The following is a 20,019-nucleotide window of genomic DNA, read 5'->3' as shown; positions in this document are numbered from 1 at the left end:
CACGGAAACGCCGTTTACCTTCCCGCTAGTAAGCGGTCCCTATTTATCTACTTGCACCTGGGGGTGCTTTCGAACTGCTAGGTTGGCAGGCGCTGGGACCGAGCAACGGGAATGCACCCCGCCGCGGGGATTCGAACAGCCAACCATGCGATCGGCAAGTCCTAGGCACTGAGGTTTTACCCACAGCGCCACCCGTGTCCCGCTATTTTGACATATACAAATAAAATTAAGCATGTTAAGTTAGGATTGGAAATATGAAGTTCTATATGGCTTATAAATTTTGGGTTAATCCAAAGAACATCAGTTCCCATTGAATGTAAGGAAAAGTAAGCATCAAGACCTCCCACTTTGATAGTTGTGTAAAAGTGATCTGCAAACATTTCCAGTGCCATCCTCAATGCTAAGTAAGTTGCTGTCCTTGATTTATTGTAGCCATGCTTCTCCACCCTCAACTGTATTTACTAGCTCTCTCACACCATTTGACATGTAGTGCCTCCCTGAAATTTGTGACAAATATACCATGAATCATAACTCAAATCCCCACCCCAGAAAGATTTTTGCCTAAGCCACAGTTAATTACTACACACAGGATGTGATCTTTACCACTAACAGAAATGTTTTCCTTATTAAATTAATTTACAAATCCCACTCCAAAGTTCACAACAAATCAAACTGAAAATCAGTAATACGCTTACTTTACAAAGGCAAGGTTCTGTGCATGGGTCATCATTAATGCTACCAACCAGGCTACAGTTGCAACGCATGCAGCTTGGATAACCTTTGTAGCCGAAGGCACAGCGATCACACTTCTCTCCTGCGTAACCTTCCTTGCAGTGACACTGACCAGGCTGAACACCTTGAAAAGGGAGAAAAGGATGAAAAAGAGGAAGACCTATCACATGCAGATACATATCATTTTTTGCTCCCTAAGCATTAGAACCATGACAGAAGCCTTATGCAGTGTGCTACAGTACCAGCAAGTGCAGGAAGTCTGGGAAAGGTTTAAGCTCAGCAACCTTTTCCTGTAATATAAGTGAGCCATGGGCCTAATTACTAAGGGTTGTTCCAGTTATGCTTGTGCTACGGGAAGTGTTTCCTTAGGGCAGGGCAGCCGATTTCCCCCCCAATCTCTCCAACCCTGTGCTCCCAAAGAACTTTTCCTCAGGTTTGCAGGGCCTTCTAGTGCAAGACAGGATATGCCATAGAGCATTGTAATTGGTAGGGAAAATTGGTGAAAACTGAGTGCCTTGCCTTGCACTAGCAGAAGCAGTTGCACGGGCACAAATCCTCACTTAGCAGTTAGTGGCATCAAGCCTGAATTCCTGGGCCCAATTTCCTCAGTCCTGGCCTTCATCCTACCTCACACTTGTCTCATATCATAACAGGTTTCCCTTAAAAAAAAAAATCCACCATCAATCATTCCCTGCATATCCTATAGGATTTGCCAAATCTCCAGCTGAAATTGCTAATAAATCCCATTCTAAATGCATGTAACTACAATCCAAGCAAAAATCTAAACATGTTTGAACTGGTCCTTATTGCCAGTGTTTCCTCACATACAATTCCCAGTTACAAAAAATATTAGCTGGACTAGTTTTTAGAGAAAATGTATTTTCCAGTCACTTACCATGTTGTGGGTCAGCATGATCATCATCCTTAACACAGTCAAAACCAAGGGACCCAAATATATCACATTTACAGGGAAAGCAAGGGTTATCGTCAAAGGGAGACACCTAAAAGTTAATATTTTTGTTCACGTTAATAATAAGATGCTGGTGAGCGTGCATAATTATTGTTGTCTGAGGATAATGATGATATGGCATGACAATGCACACAGTAGTACGACACACAACTCAGCAGGATATTGTGATTAATTTAGTCCTTGTGGGAGGAAACTGAAAACAAGGAGTTGTAGGCATGAATGGAGTAGCATTCAAACTGGCCATCATAGCTGTGGGATGTTTTGGAAAAGGAATGTTTGTCTGAAAGCAATCCAGGAGTTTTTGAAGTGTCATAGACCCTAAGGTAGCTTTCCCGAACCTGCCTGGAGCTATTGGCAGCTGCCGTCCAAAATTTCTGGAGGGCAACAGAAGTTGCCAAAAGGGTCTGTACAGCTTGTACTTATTTGCTCACACCAGCTGAAGGGATTCAAGAGGGAAGCCAGCCAGAGGAGAGGGGGCAATTGCATGTCTTCCCATCACTGACATCACTTCAGCTTGCCAGAAGGGAGAGAAGGAGCAGCAAAGCAGCAATGAGATCAGTGGTGCCAATGTACTAGTGGGCACAGTCAATTGGCTCCACTGGTACGCTTGCATTGCACCAACCTTTCCACCACATTACCTATCTCCTAGCAAGCCGCTGGTGATGGGAAGTAAGATAAATGGCAATGCCCTGCGGACCACTGCTGCCAGTCACTTGCCACTGCTGATGACTCCTTGACAACTGTTATGAGTTTATATAATATGACCAACAGCTACAGCAACATATTAAGAGTTACAACAAAGTATTTTATAGGGCTTGCAGGGATACAACCTCAGTATACTCTGCCATTTTTCTGCTAATAACCTTCCCTTCGTTATGGCCTTTTAAAATCACATGGTATTGCAAAAATCAACCAGAAACGGGCTGAAAGAAATAAGTGCTGTTTTTTAGCACAGTTCAAAGCAACAGAACATATGTTTATAAAATCCTCTTACTTTATGTGGCCTGTAGTAACCGTCAGTACACATGTCACAGTTTATTCCAGTGGTGTGTTGAGTGCAGTTTATACACACTCCGCCACCTTTGAACTGGCCGTGAATGTTTAAACTTCTTTTCTGATCTGCCACACTCTGATCATAATAACAATCTTCTGCTTTGTTATGACAGTTGCATCCTAAAAATAAATAAAGAAATTTACTTTCCATTTTTTTAAAAATAAAGCATAGCTAAACATATAAACAGTAGGGGGAAAACCCTGAACATTTCCTGTACTATATGGCTTCTTACTATGCATGTAGCAGCTAATATATACAGAACTGGCCTTTTAAAATCTGTGTTATGCAGTTCACACTGATCTAAAAGTTTCACCATTTATTACAGTACATAATTACTAATAGTATTCTGGCTTCTTCCTCCTTGCTTTCTAAACTTCTCTCATTGTTGAAAAAGTAAAGCATGAATAAAACATGACTACTAATTTTCTTGTGACTCTACATTTTAAAGCACAAGAAGTCCTGCAGACAACCCATCATGTATCTAGTTGTGTGTGCATATTAGGGGACACCATGTGCTCATTGGGGGTCACTGAATCAGGGACACTGAGATCAATTAAGATCTTACATACACATACTATTTGAAAGCAAGTGCCACTGGCAATCATATATGGCTAATAATGTTAAAAAGTGGTGGGGTGCAATAAACTTGTAATTTACAACCAAAAATAGTCATGGCAGATCTGCAAACTCCTAGCATCACAAGTCTAGTGCAGATCTAACAGTCCCTGTAGTGCTAATATTAGAAACACAAGTACATCATATATTTTTAAAAAATTAAGGCAGGTTCACCTACTTGGCCATTCCACAGGCTTCAGTGGTGGCTGGATTACATACCTAGCCAATGTTAAGGCAAGTGTATAGAGAAGCATCATTTTAGTGCTACGTACTCTCACATTTGTTGCCAGCAGAAATGGTTCCTGGTCTCCACGGGGCCTGGTGGTAGCCAGGGCAACACTCGTTACAGCTCTCACCGCAAGTATTGTGCTCACACTGGCACTGAAGCTTCTAAATAAAAGCAAATTATAACACAGCTCTATTACCTAATGCCTTGAAACAAAAATGCCTCTTAGAACAGATCTTAGAACATCTGAACTAGCTTTTCAACATTTAGAGCAGCCTACAAGTTTGTATAGGACCTTCATGCCGTGGTATAAAAATCTATCTTGGGAGAGCAGCAGAAACCCCTTCAACCTGTAGGAAGCAATGTAGCTCAGGGAAACTACAGTGTAAAAAGTGGTAAAAGGAGAGAGAAGGGAAGGGGGCAGAGTGAGGGGTAAGTTATTTTAAAATAAAGAGATAGCAGTGGAAGTTGCTGGTGGATGACTGACAAACATTCACAAGGCCCTGCAATATTTAAGTATGGATTTCTGCATTGTCAGCAGTTTAGGGAGCGTATCTCTGACTCTCCCCTTCCCTTATCACTTGTTTGTTTGTTTGTTTGTTTGTTTGTTTGTTTGTTTGTTTAAGTGCAATCCAAACCCTTGACCAGCAGCAGTAGGGCTTAATGAAGCAGCACAGCCATCACTGCATCCACAGCCCTGCTGCTCTTGCTAGATGGGACGGAAGGTTAGGAGAAAGGGGGGAATGCCTATTTGCTATGCCAGCCACCTGGGAGGGACAAGGCTCCAATGAAAGTCCAGGTTTTAAAGAGCTCCTGGCTTTTTCTGGCCAATGAGAGCCTCTGTCAGTTTGTCAGATATGTCCTGCTTCCCAGGAAGACATCCTGGGGCTTTGACTACTTGGTGGGAGATCACCTGAGATAAAATGACTGCTTGGCTTACAGAAAACCATGAGGGGGACGGACATCAATGCCCTGTGTCACAACCTTAGGGTTATTCTTCACCTCTGCTTCAATATATTTAATAAAACAAGGCAGAGTATGTGTGCCTGCTGGAGTGCACGTGTGCAATTTCAGAATTTACTGTTAAAAGCAACAACACCACTATACTTGAAATTCTGGGAGAAGGACGTATTTTATATGGCAAATGTAGAAATATTACTTCCAGATGAGCAAGTTGCTAAAGAGAAGAACTCTTCAAGTACATGAAGTGCTGTCACAAAGAACAGAGACCTGTTCTCTGCTGCCCCAAAGGGAACAACTAGATGTGATGGGCTTAAGCTACAAGGTAGTAGGTTTCAATGGAGCATTAAGATAAATGTCTTGATGGCAACAGCAGTTTAACAATGAAACCAATACCTACCCTAGAGGGAAGCTGAAATGCAATATGATAACACTGCTGCTGTGCACACAGTCATGATCGTAACTGAAGTATATAAGTGGACGTAGAGAAAAACCTCTAAGACGTTTTGGTGGGTGAGAAGTTATTCAAGTTTGTAGAGACTGTATTAAGCTGTAGTGTTTGCAACATTCCTCCTGCTGATCATATAGGCGCGCGCGCGCACACACACACACACTTGTATATTAAAGGTTAGCTGTGTGTGAATGAATGAATGTGCTCAAGTGTGTACAGTGGTACCTCAGGTTAAGTACTTAATTCATTCCGGAGGTCCATTCTTAACCTGAAACTGTTCTTAACCTGAAGCACCACTTTAGCTAATGGGGCCTCCAGCTGCCGCCACGCCCGATTTATGTTCTCATCCTGAAGCAAAGTTCTTAACCCAAGGTACTATTTCTGGGTTAGCGGAGTCTGTAACCTGAAGCATCTGTAACCTGAAACATCTGTACCACTACATATGGAAATAGCTGAAAGAATGAGCAAGGAAGACTTGCAAAATAACAAGAGTTTTGATAAGGTATACACATCCTGAAACACAGTTTCTTTATTTCTATATTCCTATGCAATCCTAAAAGGATCTACTGGAAGTATAGTTCTAATAATCCTGTAAGCCTTCCTCGAGCAGTCAGTCTAACACCTGTGCCTCATAGGCTGCACTATTTCAAAAGCCTATGCAGTGTAATACACATCTTTCCAGTATGGCTGAAAGGGCTTGAAGTAAGGGCAGACGACCCAGGCATTTATAATTTCACTAAATAATGAGCAACCAAGTAATGAACTAAGACGTATTTCTGTAACATTAAAAACTTGTTTTTGCAACATTTTAGCGGTATTCAGAAATTTGTTTTTCTTGAGACGGATACATGTTTGCAGAGGGGGTGACACAAGCAAACAAACATACCTTTGTGACTTGATCCAAAGGACAGCTTCGAGCATGGCCATAGCAAATGCACATCCCTCCAACAGAGATGTCCTTTATTGAATAGTAGTACTAAATAAAGCAAAGTTTGATTTATAAAATCAGTTTCCTTTTAGTATTTGAAACAAGAAGTGCCAAAGTTCTATTTTTTAAAAAAACCAAACAAATCTTTCAGTTCAGGTGAAGTCTATACTAGTCAGGACTTATTCATGGAAACGTAAATGAACAGGTATTTCTTTCTCTCCCTTCTCCCTGACATACACACACACACACAAAGTGCAAGAGCAGCAGCAGCAGCAGCGGATCAGGTTTTCTCTTTTTGCTAGCATTACAATTCTTTTTTAAAAAAATATTATTTTTATTGTTATTCAAATACGAAAATAAAGGAAAAAAGAAAGAAAAAATATAACATCAAACACCATTATAACATTCCACCTACATACAAAATAAAGCAAATTACTATTACCCCATGTGACTTCCTTCCACCAATACTCGACATTCTTTATATTTTCTTATTAATATTGCTTCTTTTATATATTATATCTAATATTCCTAATATTAATTTCATCTATTTCGCCTTTACATACTTAGTCTATGCATATCAACATGTTATCCTTAGAACAGTGTTTTTTCATGTAGTCCTCAAAGCACTGCCACTCCATTCTTAATTTTTGATTTGTTTGGTATCTTATGGCTGCTGTTAACTTTGCCAATTCTATAAAATCACATAATTTATTTATCCAATCCTCTTTAGTGGGGATGGTTTCCCCTTTCCAATTTTTTGCAAGTACTAGTCTGGCTGTGGCCATCACATATAAAAATAGTCTTTTCTTATCTTGTGGGATATCTTTTTCTATTATACCCAATAGGTATGCCTCTGGCTTCTTTTCTATAGAAGTTTTAAACATTTTTTTTCAAATCTTTGTGAATATATCCTCAGAATTTATTAATTTTCTTAAGGCCCCACAAGCGTACCTCTTATGCTATATGTCATAATCTACTACAAGTAAAGTAAAACTCTGCACGAATGTAAATCATTTGAAGCATAAATTACTCATTCAACTCAGAACTAATTTTGGCTTCAGGTATACTGATGTAACAACCAAAGAAGGTTTTTGAAAAACTCACTCATCTGTGAGAATGCTAATGAGATCAATTTGGTCCAGAGGCTTTTTTCTGAGAATAGACAACATTCATTTTAGCTATTTTCAGAAGAGCTAAGTTAAACTAATAATTAGGGAGAATTGCTTAGCAAATGTAGCACAGACATGCCTTGATTCCCACGATGAGACAAACCACGCATTCAAATGTAGATTTATGTCATCTGTCAAGCTTGTGTTGAACTTATACATTACATTGGTTATAGCGTCAAATAACAATAGTTCTCATGTACTAATAATAATATCTACAACTAGGTATTGTTTAAACTGTATCATGTAATCTTTCTTTAGCATACAGACAAGTACCATATAAAAGGTATTAAACAAGAAGGGTATTCTTGGAGTTGTGATGGAGAGGGATAGAAGATAAATTTAGGGGAATTGTGTTGTGTTTGGTTTTTCAGTTTTTAGGAACCAAATAGGAAAAGAACTGTAAGAATGTGGGGGCTGCGTGTTTCCACTCCTCACCATCCCCAATGTTTCTGGGTTCCCTCTCCCAGCCTTCACATCTCTAATTACTCCACTTTGGACATACATCTCCAGCTTCACAAGCCATGGATCATGAAGCCAGAAATGATCACTGAGGCTGCACGCTCCTCTTCCACTTGGACACCGCTTTCAATGTGGAGAGCCTGATTTGTTTTAATGCAATTCCCCATTACATATGAAATGGGGAACTCTGCTTTAACACTTATTAACTAACTAGTACAGGGCGAGTCTTTTAAAAGAGGCCCCGTGGAACATGTGTACTCTGTATCCACGGGGCCTCTTTTAATGTACTCACCCTGTATAATAAACTAGGTTCATGCCCCAGAAATCCCCGTCGCATGGACAAATTTTACACTCATTGGGCATCTTCTTACTGCTAGTGGACAAATAGCTGGCAAATGTGGAGGGTGCATGTGACTAGCCCACATGCTTTTAACACATGAGGGGCTTCATCTGAACCTGCCACACTTTGGGATGCATTCAAACGACATAGTGCCTATGAGAGAATGCTGCTTTATAAAATTACCATGTGACTTAAGTCCCACAATGGGTTTCAATCTTTCATCAAGACATATTTGGAACAGACCCACTTAAGTACATTTACCAATTTCGATGGGTCTACTTTGAGTAGAACTAGATGTTGAGTATCACCCAGATATAACACATATCCAATTCATATGGTTGGTTAAAACCCAGAAGAAAGCATCTACCTTACCCTTCTGGTAACAATAGGATCAAGATCTTTAGGATCATGGTGGCTAAGGGTCATGAGGTCCGCATTAAGGTTTCTTATACGTTGTAATCGAAGCCGGATGTACCGTGCAGAAGTAAACTCCAATAATGTTGGTGAAGGGTCATCAGCACTAGGTCTACCATTGATCAACGATGTATGGATCTAAAAAGAAATAATGGTTTCTGTATAAGCCTGTAAATAACACGTCGACATTTCAAAATACCTTCTGGGTGAAATTTTAAAATCAACCTCCGCACCCATCCCACTGTTGCCTCTGCCACAACACCACAATACAAGCTGGGCATGTCTGTAAAGTAGTTACCAGGCTCAATACACTGTTGTGCTGTTCCTGCTCACTGCTGTCCTCATTAAGGGTGTTGAATGAATTACTTTATAACTCACATCTCACAGAAATCGCTTTCCAGTCCGCAGATTAAATGCTGAGAGCGCATTTTTTAATGGGCTTCTGCAGGACGAGGGCAAAGGAAAGCAGGCCTGCAGCTAAAACACTGGCATAGGGATGCAGAATGAAACACTCACTGGGAGAGCAGGAATGTACTTGCCCTCAGCATTTTATGAACTTTCATACCAAGGCTTCAGTGCTAGTTTTGATTCCCATGCAATGCATTATATACCCAACTAGATGAGCTAGAGGAAGAAAATCTAGGGAATAAAAAGATACACAGGAAGAACAAAAGCTGCCCCACAGTCTTCAATGTATTCTCAAGCACAACATAGTGGGGCAGCCCTTGGTCACCCCAGATCTTTGGAATCTAATGCAGTCACTTAAGGTTATATATGAATTAAACTTTTTCTATTTTATTTTAACTACACAATAAAAATATATTTTGTGACTGTTTTGTACTTAGGCTATAACCCTTCAGAAAATTAGTATCTCCTGTGAAATGTTCTAAGAACTCAAACATGTTGACTTGTAATTTACTACTGAAATCAATGCAATTTACTCCTTAGTAAGTTTATTTAGAATTGGATTCAGACAATCTAAAATACTCAGCAATCTTAGGGTGATTTTCAACTAAGTTTTACTCAGAGGAGACCGACAATAATTAACTGACTTAACTTAATCATTAGTTAATTTCCACAAATCTATTCTGAACAAACCTTAGTTGAATACATGCTTAGGTTTCAATCAACAGATTTCACCCCCTTCAGCGAAGGAGACAAGGGCTAAGCTAAACATCCTGGAATCCGAACTAAGGTACCCAAATTAATTTCAGATTATGCTTCTGCTACGAATGTTGTTTTACACATCCCATTAAAAATCACATGGCATACTTGCTTATACAGTGGAAACTTGGGTTGCGGAATTTGTAACGGAGGCACGTCCGCAACCCACAGCGTTTGCATCCTGAAGCGCCACGTCTGCGCAGGTACGATTTGGTGCTTCTGCACATGCGTGAAGCGCGATTTAGCGCTTCTGCACATGCACGAGCAGCGAAACCCAGAAGTAACCCATTCCGGTACTTCCAGGTTTCCAGCAGTCTGCAACCCGAAAACATGTAACCTGAAGCGTCCGTAACATGAGGTATGACTGTATATGCACATTTAGCCTAAAGTGTTAAAGTAACATATAAAAAAGATAACGTTGATAGCATTTTAGTCCCAAACACATTCAGAACTCTGACAGCTTTCAGTCTAAGAAAGAATTTGGAATTGTTCTCTTAGTGGCTATTTTTATAAGGTCAACGCATAAAGACAGACATTCACAGTGAACTAGTCGCAGATTTTAGAGCCTCATTTCCTGATGTCGCTGGCCTGGCTCTCTGATCTATAGTACAGAACCACTATGAACAGAGCTTGCTTTAAAGAAAGAACAATCAACTGTTGACCTGCACAATGCACAGCTCTTTTAATTAGGCTCTCTCTTTGAAACAATGCCAAGTCCTCCTTCAGAGCTCAAGCTACACAGAGCAATTTAGACAGCATTTTTAATTTTATGATCGAGTATCAGGTGATCCTTAAGAAAAGCATTAAAAAAAACCCAGAGCCCAAGTTTACACAAGATAACAGGAACTCTCAACAATTTACCACTGTCGATGTGTTAAGAGGTGCAAAGTTTTTATAAATATAAACTGCAGCATCAAAGATAAGAGTGGGCTTCCTGTTCAGAAGCTGCTTCACCTCTCTTCCTGGAGTGAGATCAACAATGAACCTCCTCAAACGTAAGCAAGCTTTCCCACAATAAGTAAAAAGTATTTTTTAAAAAAAATTGGGAAGATTCTGATCTTCAGAAACAAAATCTGCTGCAGCTGCTAATAATGACGAATAAATCTTGATGGAGGAGAGAGAAGACCAGAATCTGAAGAAGCCTATTACTATCAAACTAAACGTAAGAGCAGAGTGGTTTTACTACCCCCATGTCCAAGAATAAGAGGCATCTGAACAAACAAAAAGAAAACCTACCTCTCCATGTTCAAGTGGGACTAGCTTAGAATAATAAGAAGTGCAGATAACTTCATCATCTCTCTTATATGTAGGAGGCCCAAGCCTTGGTGTTATGTTGTATCTTACTAGGCACTCAGTATCACTAACTGCATAGTACTGCCATGGCTTGAAATCAGTCCCATCCAGAGAACGTTCCAAAATCCAGTTTCCAGGTCGGGGAGCATTAGCAGCTTTGATGATCACATAGGCAACTTGAAAGACCTGCAAGAAATGTAAGGGGGGGGGATGCAAGACTTAGTACCAACCTATGAAAATATAGTTTTTCAGAGTAGCTCAAAACCCAGGTTTCAACTATCTTAACAGCTATAATTACTTCTCAAATTTTTAATGCTCTTGTTTGCAATGGAAATTGCTTTTAGCTCAATTTCCATAGCCTACACTTAAATAAATACAACCCCAACTTCAAATGCTATTTCCTAGTTGGCCTTTACACAAGAGTTCACAAAGTTCAAATTTCTATAATTTCAGAAGTTCATACATTAGGACAAGGCATATCATGGAGAAGCATTAAAACAGGATGTGTACATGCAAAGCATCTTGCTATACATAACATAGAAAGTTGCACAATAAACAGTCCCTCAAGAATCCGCTGTTAGTTTCTATTAGCCTCAGGAAAGCATTCCAAAATGTTTCCTTCAGGCTGAATGTATAGAAAAAAAGAATCCTGATGACCCAAAATATTATGAAGATTTAGATTTTTAAAAAATGCACTAAGGGCATAAGCAACATTCAGCTTCATCCCTCAAATCACAAAAATTTCCTCCAAGCACTGTAGGAGAGAGAGCTTCATGTAATTACTAGAAAAACCAGTTCTGAACCAAACTTCAACCACAATACCTAATGAGATCCGCACAAATACTCTGTAGGTGCTGGAACTCATTTCCAGCTGCAACCTGCCCTTATCAAAGAAGTGATTCATATGGATTTAGGACAACTATAGGTTCTGTTAGAATACAAATTGTGAGTATTATCATAATTATTGTTTTTCCAGCAGAAGTCACTGTAATAAATAAGGAATCATCCAAGTACTCATTTAGAGTGATATCCCTATTGTGGCATCCTGCCTGTACATCAGACTTCCGCTTCTGCAAACAGGACTTGCCATTCCTCTCCTCTCCCCTGCTGTCCCCATGCACCCCCAAAATTTACTCCAGCGGGGTGGGTATCCTACAGATCAGATGGGGTGTGGGGAAGGGAGGAAGGGAAATTCCAATGCATACACCAGTACAACCGATGCTCTGATGAGAATTGTGCAGTAAGTCCAACAGTCAAATGCACTTATACGGTCACAGTGAGCAAGATCCACCCCTTGTTCTGGTGCAGCAGTAAGGACTTACCAACACCTTTCCTCTGCTCTTTCCAGGCATAGTCCATGCTTTTAAGTTCTGTGTCTGAGTATCCTTCATTAAGTAATGCATTAGGAAGTGTAAGAAAGACAGGCAACCATTTTGGAGTTTTTTTAAAAAAAAAACAAAAACCCAAACTCCCAGTCTACCAAAGAGACGCTTCCCTTAACCTCTCTCCACTGTACTTTCTATAAACCAAAGATAAGTAGGAATTCTTCGATCATGCAACACACCAAAGCTACATACTTTTATACAATTTTTACTTGCCTGTCTTAAATCCAGAGTTATGGTTATCCAATGGTATTCTCTTCCGTTCTGAATGCTAGGACTTTGCCACCAGTTATTAGTACCATCTATAGCATTTGAGATAGGGTGTTGTTCTAAAATAAGCAAAAACAAATTAAGATCACGTTTCCCCTCTTCCCCCCTCCACTTTTGCTGTTTTTGGTTATCATGATTACGATCTTACTAGTAAAGTACACAGGTCATATACTATGAGCCCATGGTGGCTATGAGCCAGTTTTCCCTGATATCTGAGTCAGATCTTTGAAAGTGGGTTTCTGGTGTTCTTATTTTATGCATTTTATTTCATTTGTTGCCCACCACTGGTATGTTTATGATAAATGTGTGTGTGTGTGTACACACAAGAATAAGTGGTATATGAATTTGTATAAATAAATAAATAAATAAAGGTAAGGGACCCCTGACAGTTAAGTCCAGTCGCAAACGACTCTGGGGTTGCGGCACTCATCTCGCTTTACTGGCCAAGGGAGCCGATGTTTGTCTGCAGACAGTTTTTCCGGGTCATGTGGACAGCATGACTAAGCCGCTTCTGGCAAAACCAGAGCAGCGCATGGAAACACCATTTACCTTCCCACCAGAGCAGTACCTATTTATCTACTTGCACTTTGACGTGCTTTCCAACTGCTAGGTTGGCAGGAGCTGCGACCGAGCAACGGGAGCTCACCCTGTCGCGGGGATTTGAGCTGGCAACCTTAATTTGTACAATAAATACTACCTCCAATATTGGAGGCTATATGCCTCTGAGTATCAGCTTCTGGGGGGCACAAGAGGAGAGAGTGCTGTTATAAAGGTAAAGGTAAAGCTACCCCTGCCCGTACAGGTCAGTCGTGTCCAACTCTAGGGTTGTGCGCCCATCTCACTTAAGAGGCCGGGGGCCAGCACTGTCCGGAGACACTTCCGGGTCACGTGGCCAGCGTGACGAAGCTGCTCTGGCGAGCCGGCACCAGCGCAGCACACGGAAACGCCGTTTACCTTCCCGCTATAAAGTGGTAACTATTTATCTACTTGCACTTAGGGGTGCTTTCGAACTGCTAGGTGGGCAGGAGCTGGGACCGAAAGACGGGAGCTCACCCCGCTGCGGGGATTCGAACCGCCGACCATACGATCGGCAAGTCCTAGGCACTGAGGTTTTACCCACAGCGCCACCCGCGTGCCCTGAGTGCTGTTATAGTCATCTCCTATTTTAAGACTCCCCATAGACATCTAGCTGGCCACTCTGAGACAAGTATGCTGGCCCAGATGTGCCTTTGTTCTGTGTCTTCTTATGTTTTCTGGGGTGGGGGAGAGTAATATGGACAAGCACAACATAAATTCAGATAGAATAAAACTTTCACACAGAACATAAATGCATTCCAGACAAAAATAACACAATGAAATTTAAAAAAACAGAATTTTGTTTCAGTCCCCACTGATTCCACTGGGATTACTTTGGATTGCAGTGTTCACGTGGCTAAGCCAGTTGCATTCTTTAACCAGCTGAATGCCATAGTCAGTGTCTCTTGGAACAGCCAGAAAAAAGTATAAAGTAGTGAACTTGCCTTTGGAATTTGCACTATTGTGGTCACAGATCCGACACTGCGCATTGCGTAGGGGCCGACCTGGAACATGCTCCACAAGTTTACAAAACATCTCAGGGCCCTTTTCACCGCAAGTAGCATTGGTGCTGATATGAGCATTGCTAGCAAGGTTTAAAATGGCAGGAAATAAACCTAAAGAGTAAAAGGAAGGTCATTTAATAATTATAATGGTTCTTTTCTCATTACACTTTTATTTTACTGGTGCCTTTAGAAGCCATTTGATGATACCAGAGAGGGCTCCCCACATTTTTCAGATTTCTGTTACCACTGGGTTGATTTCTTAAATGTGCTTAGACTTAAAGCAACATGTCCTACATTAACTCAATTAGGAAGTAATCCTAAATATGAGAAGCCAGTGTAATCTGTGCCATCTTAAACTAAATCAGTGTTAAGTACAGTATGCTAGTTTCAAACTTTGTTCAGGAGTGGGGTTACTGCCAGATGAGGCAGCGGAAGTAGGGCAGATGGAAAACTGGAAATAGAGTTTGATTTACACCATCCTTTTTGCCTGTGTATGTTCCACTGGATTTGCAGGTCACACGTCTGAGATGAACTGCTAGGATCAAGCATAAATCTCCCTATCCGGTCCCATCCCTCTGCTCCCCTGGAACACCCATTTTTCAGGGCTTACGCTAGTGTAAATTCCAGAAGTCTTGGCTCAGATGGATTAGTTCAATGAGCAAGGATTAGTGAGTTATGCTCCGATCATGTCTCTGGCTGACCTGGGGTTGAGAACTCAAGGAGACGAAGTCTGGCTGTGCTGAGAACCTGTAGGCTGAGCTAGAGTCCTGCCACATCCTCACTCACTCATCCCAGATGATCTAGGGTTAGGGTTAGGACTGCACCTTTAGCATCAGTTAAGTACTCCATAGAAAAAGGAATGACTATCTGCCAAGAGAGGCCAAAGGAGTGGTGACTATGTGCCATGCAACACACACACACAAGGCTCACACAAGCCATGTACCACATACACATATGTGAATACATGCAGGCCGGGGGAGCACAGCACGTCCCATTCACTGTACATGCTACATTGCATCTACATATGCACTACTTTCTTTGCCTTCTAGGTTTGTACACACATAAGTATGGTTCAGACTGTTGAGTACATCAGACATGTAAACAAATGGTACAATAAGGCTGCAACCTGCCACCACAGTGCTTTGCCCCAGCTTTAAAGGCAAGAGTGCCCCTGGGATATCTGAAGAGGGCTTGCTTGCTTTGAGTTTTGAACAAGATACTGTTGCCATAGTCTTTATGTGACCTCAGCCTAAGCAAAATGTGTTCCCCAATTAAATAGTTTAGACTGGTGGCCCAATGTAAACAACTTGCAACTGCGAGGTGTATACTTGAATAAGAGAAATTGCAAACGAATTAATTGGCTTTTAAACCCTATCCATGGTCATTTCCTGTGCCTTCATCTTTGCTGAAAGAGGCCTAACAAGTTTTTTAAAAATACCAATCAAGACTCAGAGAAAACAAGAGAGCGAGATAGACAACCAAGTGCTAAACTAAACAAGGAAGCTGTGTAGGTTTTTGTTTTGTTTTTTAAACCTTTCCCTATCCTTTTACACAATGATGTGAAGTTGTCTTTGATTTGTATTCCTTTGATTACTCAGCTGTGCCATTTTGTCCAAAAAAGAAAGAAGTTCCCACAGGAAAAAAAAATGCTACCTGATACTAGGAAACATGCAGATGTTTGAGACCATTTGACCTTGAATATAAGTCATACCTGGCACAGTAACAACCAATCCTAAATACAGTATTTGAAAAGGAAATCTCACTTATTTGCTTTAAGTACAGTCAGCTTGCACTTCACTTGTTTAGGGTCAAGGAGGCTTAAATAAATGCCAAACTAAAATACAATGAATGAATTGAAATTTTGGTAATATGAATTCTTTTTAAAAGAAGTGGTAGGCGACTTGGATAGAGATGTGAGAATTTTCAAGAAGATATGAAAAATCCATTCTGGAGAACTCTCAATGTTATAGCAAAACACTTATTTTCAACACAATTCTCCATGCCCGAATATTCTGAATTTAAAATTAGTGGAGGAATAATGAAATCCATGCAAGCTATTGAAGAAATATGGAAGCTAAATATGCTATTCTGATCTGCCATAATCAGTCAGTTCTATATAAGCATGTTAAGGCTCAGTCCTGCCCAGACCACAAACCTGAGGTCTCCTCAGGAGAGGAGCAAAGACAGCAGGATTCTCCAGCAGCTTACCAAATACTATTTTTTTCTGAGGAGCCAGATTTGGGCACTCTAGTTCCAGGACTGTAAGTCCTCATGGCAGCTGCCAGGTCCCTAGCTAGTCTCAGTCACCACTACTACACTACTCCCCCAGGACTACAAGAATGGAGAAGACAGTGAATGAGGCACAAACTTCAGTCACCAGCAAAGTGCTCATCTAACCGTACTTGAGGCTATGCTGGAGTTGGAGGAAGCATGTGGAAGCAGCTGCTTAGATCAGGACCTTACTGCAAACCAGAAAAGGGTTCAGCCTCCAGCTCCTATGGACAGTAGGCCCACAAATTACATGGGGGTTATGTTCTGTGGGTCCACATGTCAAGGCAAAATCACATAAAGTTAGGAAGACCCCTGGAATCACCACCCTGTACAAATTCATTTTGTTAAGTTTTTTGCTTGGTTCTCCAATCTGTTCAAGTTATCTTAAATCCCAATTCTATCTTCTGCAGCATTAGCTACCCCCCCCCCCAGTTTGGTGTTACCCACAAATTTGATGAGCATCCCCTCAATTCTTTCATCCAAGTAGTTTATAAAGATGTTGAACAACGGGCCTAGAACAAAACCCTGTAGCACCCCACTTGTCACTTTTTTCCCAGGAGGATGAGGAACCATTACTGAGTTACAAATCCACCTAACGGTTACTTCATCCAGACCACATTTTACCAGATTCTCTGCAAGAATATACAGTGGTACCTCGGGTTAAGTACTTAATTCATTCCGGAGGTCTGTTCTTAACCTGAAACTGTTCTTAACATGAAGCACTACTTTAGCTAATGGGGCCTCCTGCTGCCGCCGCGCTGCCGGAGCCCGATTTCTGTTCTTATCCTGAAGCAAAGTTCTTAACCTGAAGCACTATTTCTGGGTTAGCGGAGTGTGTAACCTGAAGCGCATGTAACCTGAAGCATATGTAACCCGAGGTACCAATGTAATGGGAGACTTGGTCAAAAGCCTTAGTGAAATGTGCCCACAGCAATTCCCTGATCCACCAAGCTTTTAACTCATATTAAAAAGAAAGAAAGAAATGAGATTTGTCTGGCAAGACTTGTTTTTGAGAAACCCATACTGGGTCTTAGTAATCAAAACATCCTTTTTCTAAGTGCTCACAGACTGACTGTGTAATTATCTGTTCTAGGATCTTTTCTGGTATCAATGTCAAATTGAGTTGCTCCATAATCACCATATTAGACATCTTTCAACCTTCTCTAAGGAAATATTATCTTAAATACAACCTTGAATAAACCATGACTATCTAAATTCAGACATTTTGCACTAAATTCGGACGTTATGTTTTGGATTAAGATACAGATTTTGAATGTTACAAACAGAATATATAAAACAGCTTTTGTTGTTGCTTTTGCTCCCAGAACGTAGCACTAAGAAAATTGGCAAAATAAAAAGTCTTGTTTGAAATGGGTAATTATAAAAAAAAACAACAACAACCAGTTGCAGATAAATATTAGGGTGAAGGAGAACAATAAAAAATTGGGTGTGTTTTATATGTCACCAACTCAGCCACATTACATAGGGGCAAAAGGCAATGGGTTATTATGCATCTGAGATGGAAATTCTCCTGTGTTCAAGTATTGATTTTCAGACAATGTAGATACCTGCTTAGAACAGTTTCTCTGTCACAGCTTACAACCTAAAGTAAAGGAGACAGATGGGCAGTTTGCCAAAAAACAGCAAACTTGCTAGACCATAAAATTAGTTATTGCTTTTTCAACAATACCCTTTTCCCACATGCTCCAAGAGTCTAAACTTCTTTTTTTTTTTGTTATCTTTAGTGGCTCTTGTCTTTTCTTAAATCACTTTTAGCACAGACTATATTTTCCCACATAGAAATATTTCCATAGAGTTGCCTACTTGCTTTTGAATCAGTGACACTTATTTCGTCATTAAAATTGAATGTTGAAAATTATGAGACCCGGAGCAGAATATTTGATAGTAGAACCAGAGCCGTAGCTTGGTGATCTTGTACCCCTGGCAGAACCATTCAGATTGCACCCCCTAGACAAGGGCAAATTAGCTCTTATTTATAGACATATTTATGGACATATTTTAGCTGATTTTGCGCCCCCCCTCGCCCCATCCTCACCACCCCCTAGCTACAGCCATGAGTAGAACTACAACAAAGATCTTCCTTGGGACTTTGCCCCACCCTACATGACTGTGGTGATGTTTGAAAACCAAGCATTCAGGGGATGGGGCCAAATGCTTTGTTTTGGGATGGCTGAATCAGTCAATGGAAAGGGCACCCAGATTTCCTGCAAGGAAAACCAGCCTGTTACAGTTCTTTCTTTCTTTCTTTCTTTCTTTCTTTCTTTCTTTCTTTCAACATTCTTCTTTCTTCCATATATCTGATGGGAACGTCAATATCTGTTGGTTTCTATCTGGAAGGGAGCAACTATCGTCCAAATCTCTCAGTCACCAATGAGTGAGTCCAGCCCATTTCCCTTTTCCTCTCTTTGGTCAAAGAGCGTGAAAGACTTGTCTGGCATGCAGTGGGGAAATCCTTGGCTTATCCAAATGTACCATATTTTTCGCCCTATCAGATTTTTTGGGGGGGGGGAATAAAGGAAATTTTTTTATTTCCCCCCCCACAGGCGCGGGGCTGGGGCAGGGGAAGCCCAAGCTTCCCCCGACCCCAGCCCCCAGAACGGGTCCCAGAGCGATGCCGAAGCTGTGCCGGGCTCCGGAGGGTTGCGCGGAGCTGCGCCAAGCCCGGGAGCGCAGGCAGCTCTGTGCAACCTTTGAGAGCCCGGCGCGGCTTCGCGCCGGGCTCCCAAGGGTTGCGCAGAGCTTCCTGAAGCCTGGAGAGCAAGAGGGGTCAGTGCACACTGACCACTCTCACTCTCCAGGCTTCAGCGAAAGCCTGTATTCGCCCCATAGGACGCACACACATTTCCCCTTCATTTTTGGAGGGGGGAAAGTGCATCCTATAGGGTGAAAAATACGGTATACAGTCAAACTCTAGATTCCAAATTAATAAGGTTTATTAAGATTAGGAATAAGGATGAGGGACAAAGAAAGTAGGTATCATAAAGAGAAAAGTAACTGTTTACTCTCAACTCAGAGGAAATAACAAAAGATGAGTTGCAGCCTGTCATACCTCATGATTTTGCATGAACAGATTTGTCACAACCCAGTACAGTGACCTGTTCTGGACAGAGAACTTTTAACACATGCATTATCCACGTCACCAGCATTCCCACAGGAGAAGCCAATGTGTGTACAAACCAGTGGCATAGCGTGGGGGGTGCAGGGGGGGCGGGCCGCACCGGGCGCAACATCTGGGGTTAGGGCAAATCCATGGGTTAGGGGGCGCAAATCCACGGGTTAGGGGGCGCAAAATACTTGCCTTGCCCCGGGTGCTGACAACCCACGCTACGCCACTGGTACAAACTCCTTTTCATTCAAGGATCCAACATGGTTTTATGATTGCTTTTACTATTCTGTTGTAAATCCTCCTTGAAGCTCATTTTTGACTGAATGGTAAGGTATACAGTAGTTATAAAATCTCCTGCTACTGAAATTAACGTGGACTTCCACATGCCTATAAAATCCATGGGCATACTGAAGCATACACAAACCTCTGGTGAGTAGCATTTAGTAAAATAACTGAACACCTGTAATTTTCATTAAAATTAATAAAATAATTTCCCAAAGATGACACCTCAACATTCACTTTTTAATAACATTATTACGCACTATAGTTATCAGCCAGCATCCTTAACTACTGTCTCACTAGAGCCTCATAACAGTTACAAGAATTGTATCCAA

The 20,019-nt window shown here is 41.2% G+C and overlaps 1 protein-coding gene across 1 annotated transcript in view; it reads right to left on the bottom strand.

Annotated features, from left to right (window-relative positions):
• LAMA1 (laminin subunit alpha 1) overlaps positions 1-20,019 on the bottom strand; it is an 86,945-nt gene that overhangs the window by 54,587 nt on the left and 12,339 nt on the right. The window contains exons 2-10 of the mRNA XM_083622435.1: positions 13,948-14,118; positions 12,374-12,486; positions 10,719-10,961; positions 8,277-8,456; positions 5,895-5,984; positions 3,644-3,761; positions 2,697-2,875; positions 1,628-1,733; positions 696-856 (exon numbers count right to left, since the gene is read on the bottom strand). Of these exons, the coding sequence (XP_083478561.1) occupies positions 696-856; positions 1,628-1,733; positions 2,697-2,875; positions 3,644-3,761; positions 5,895-5,984; positions 8,277-8,456; positions 10,719-10,961; positions 12,374-12,486; positions 13,948-14,118 (1,361 nt within the window). The remainder of the gene's footprint in view (positions 1-695; positions 857-1,627; positions 1,734-2,696; positions 2,876-3,643; positions 3,762-5,894; positions 5,985-8,276; positions 8,457-10,718; positions 10,962-12,373; positions 12,487-13,947; positions 14,119-20,019) is intronic.

The sequence above is a fragment of the Podarcis filfolensis genome (genome assembly GCF_964270895.1).
Source record: "Podarcis filfolensis genome assembly, chromosome: 7".
Taxonomy (NCBI): domain Eukaryota; kingdom Metazoa; phylum Chordata; class Lepidosauria; order Squamata; family Lacertidae; genus Podarcis; species Podarcis filfolensis.
The sequence above is the reverse complement of the archived record's forward strand: the minus strand, read 5'-3'. Positions and strand labels throughout refer to the sequence as shown.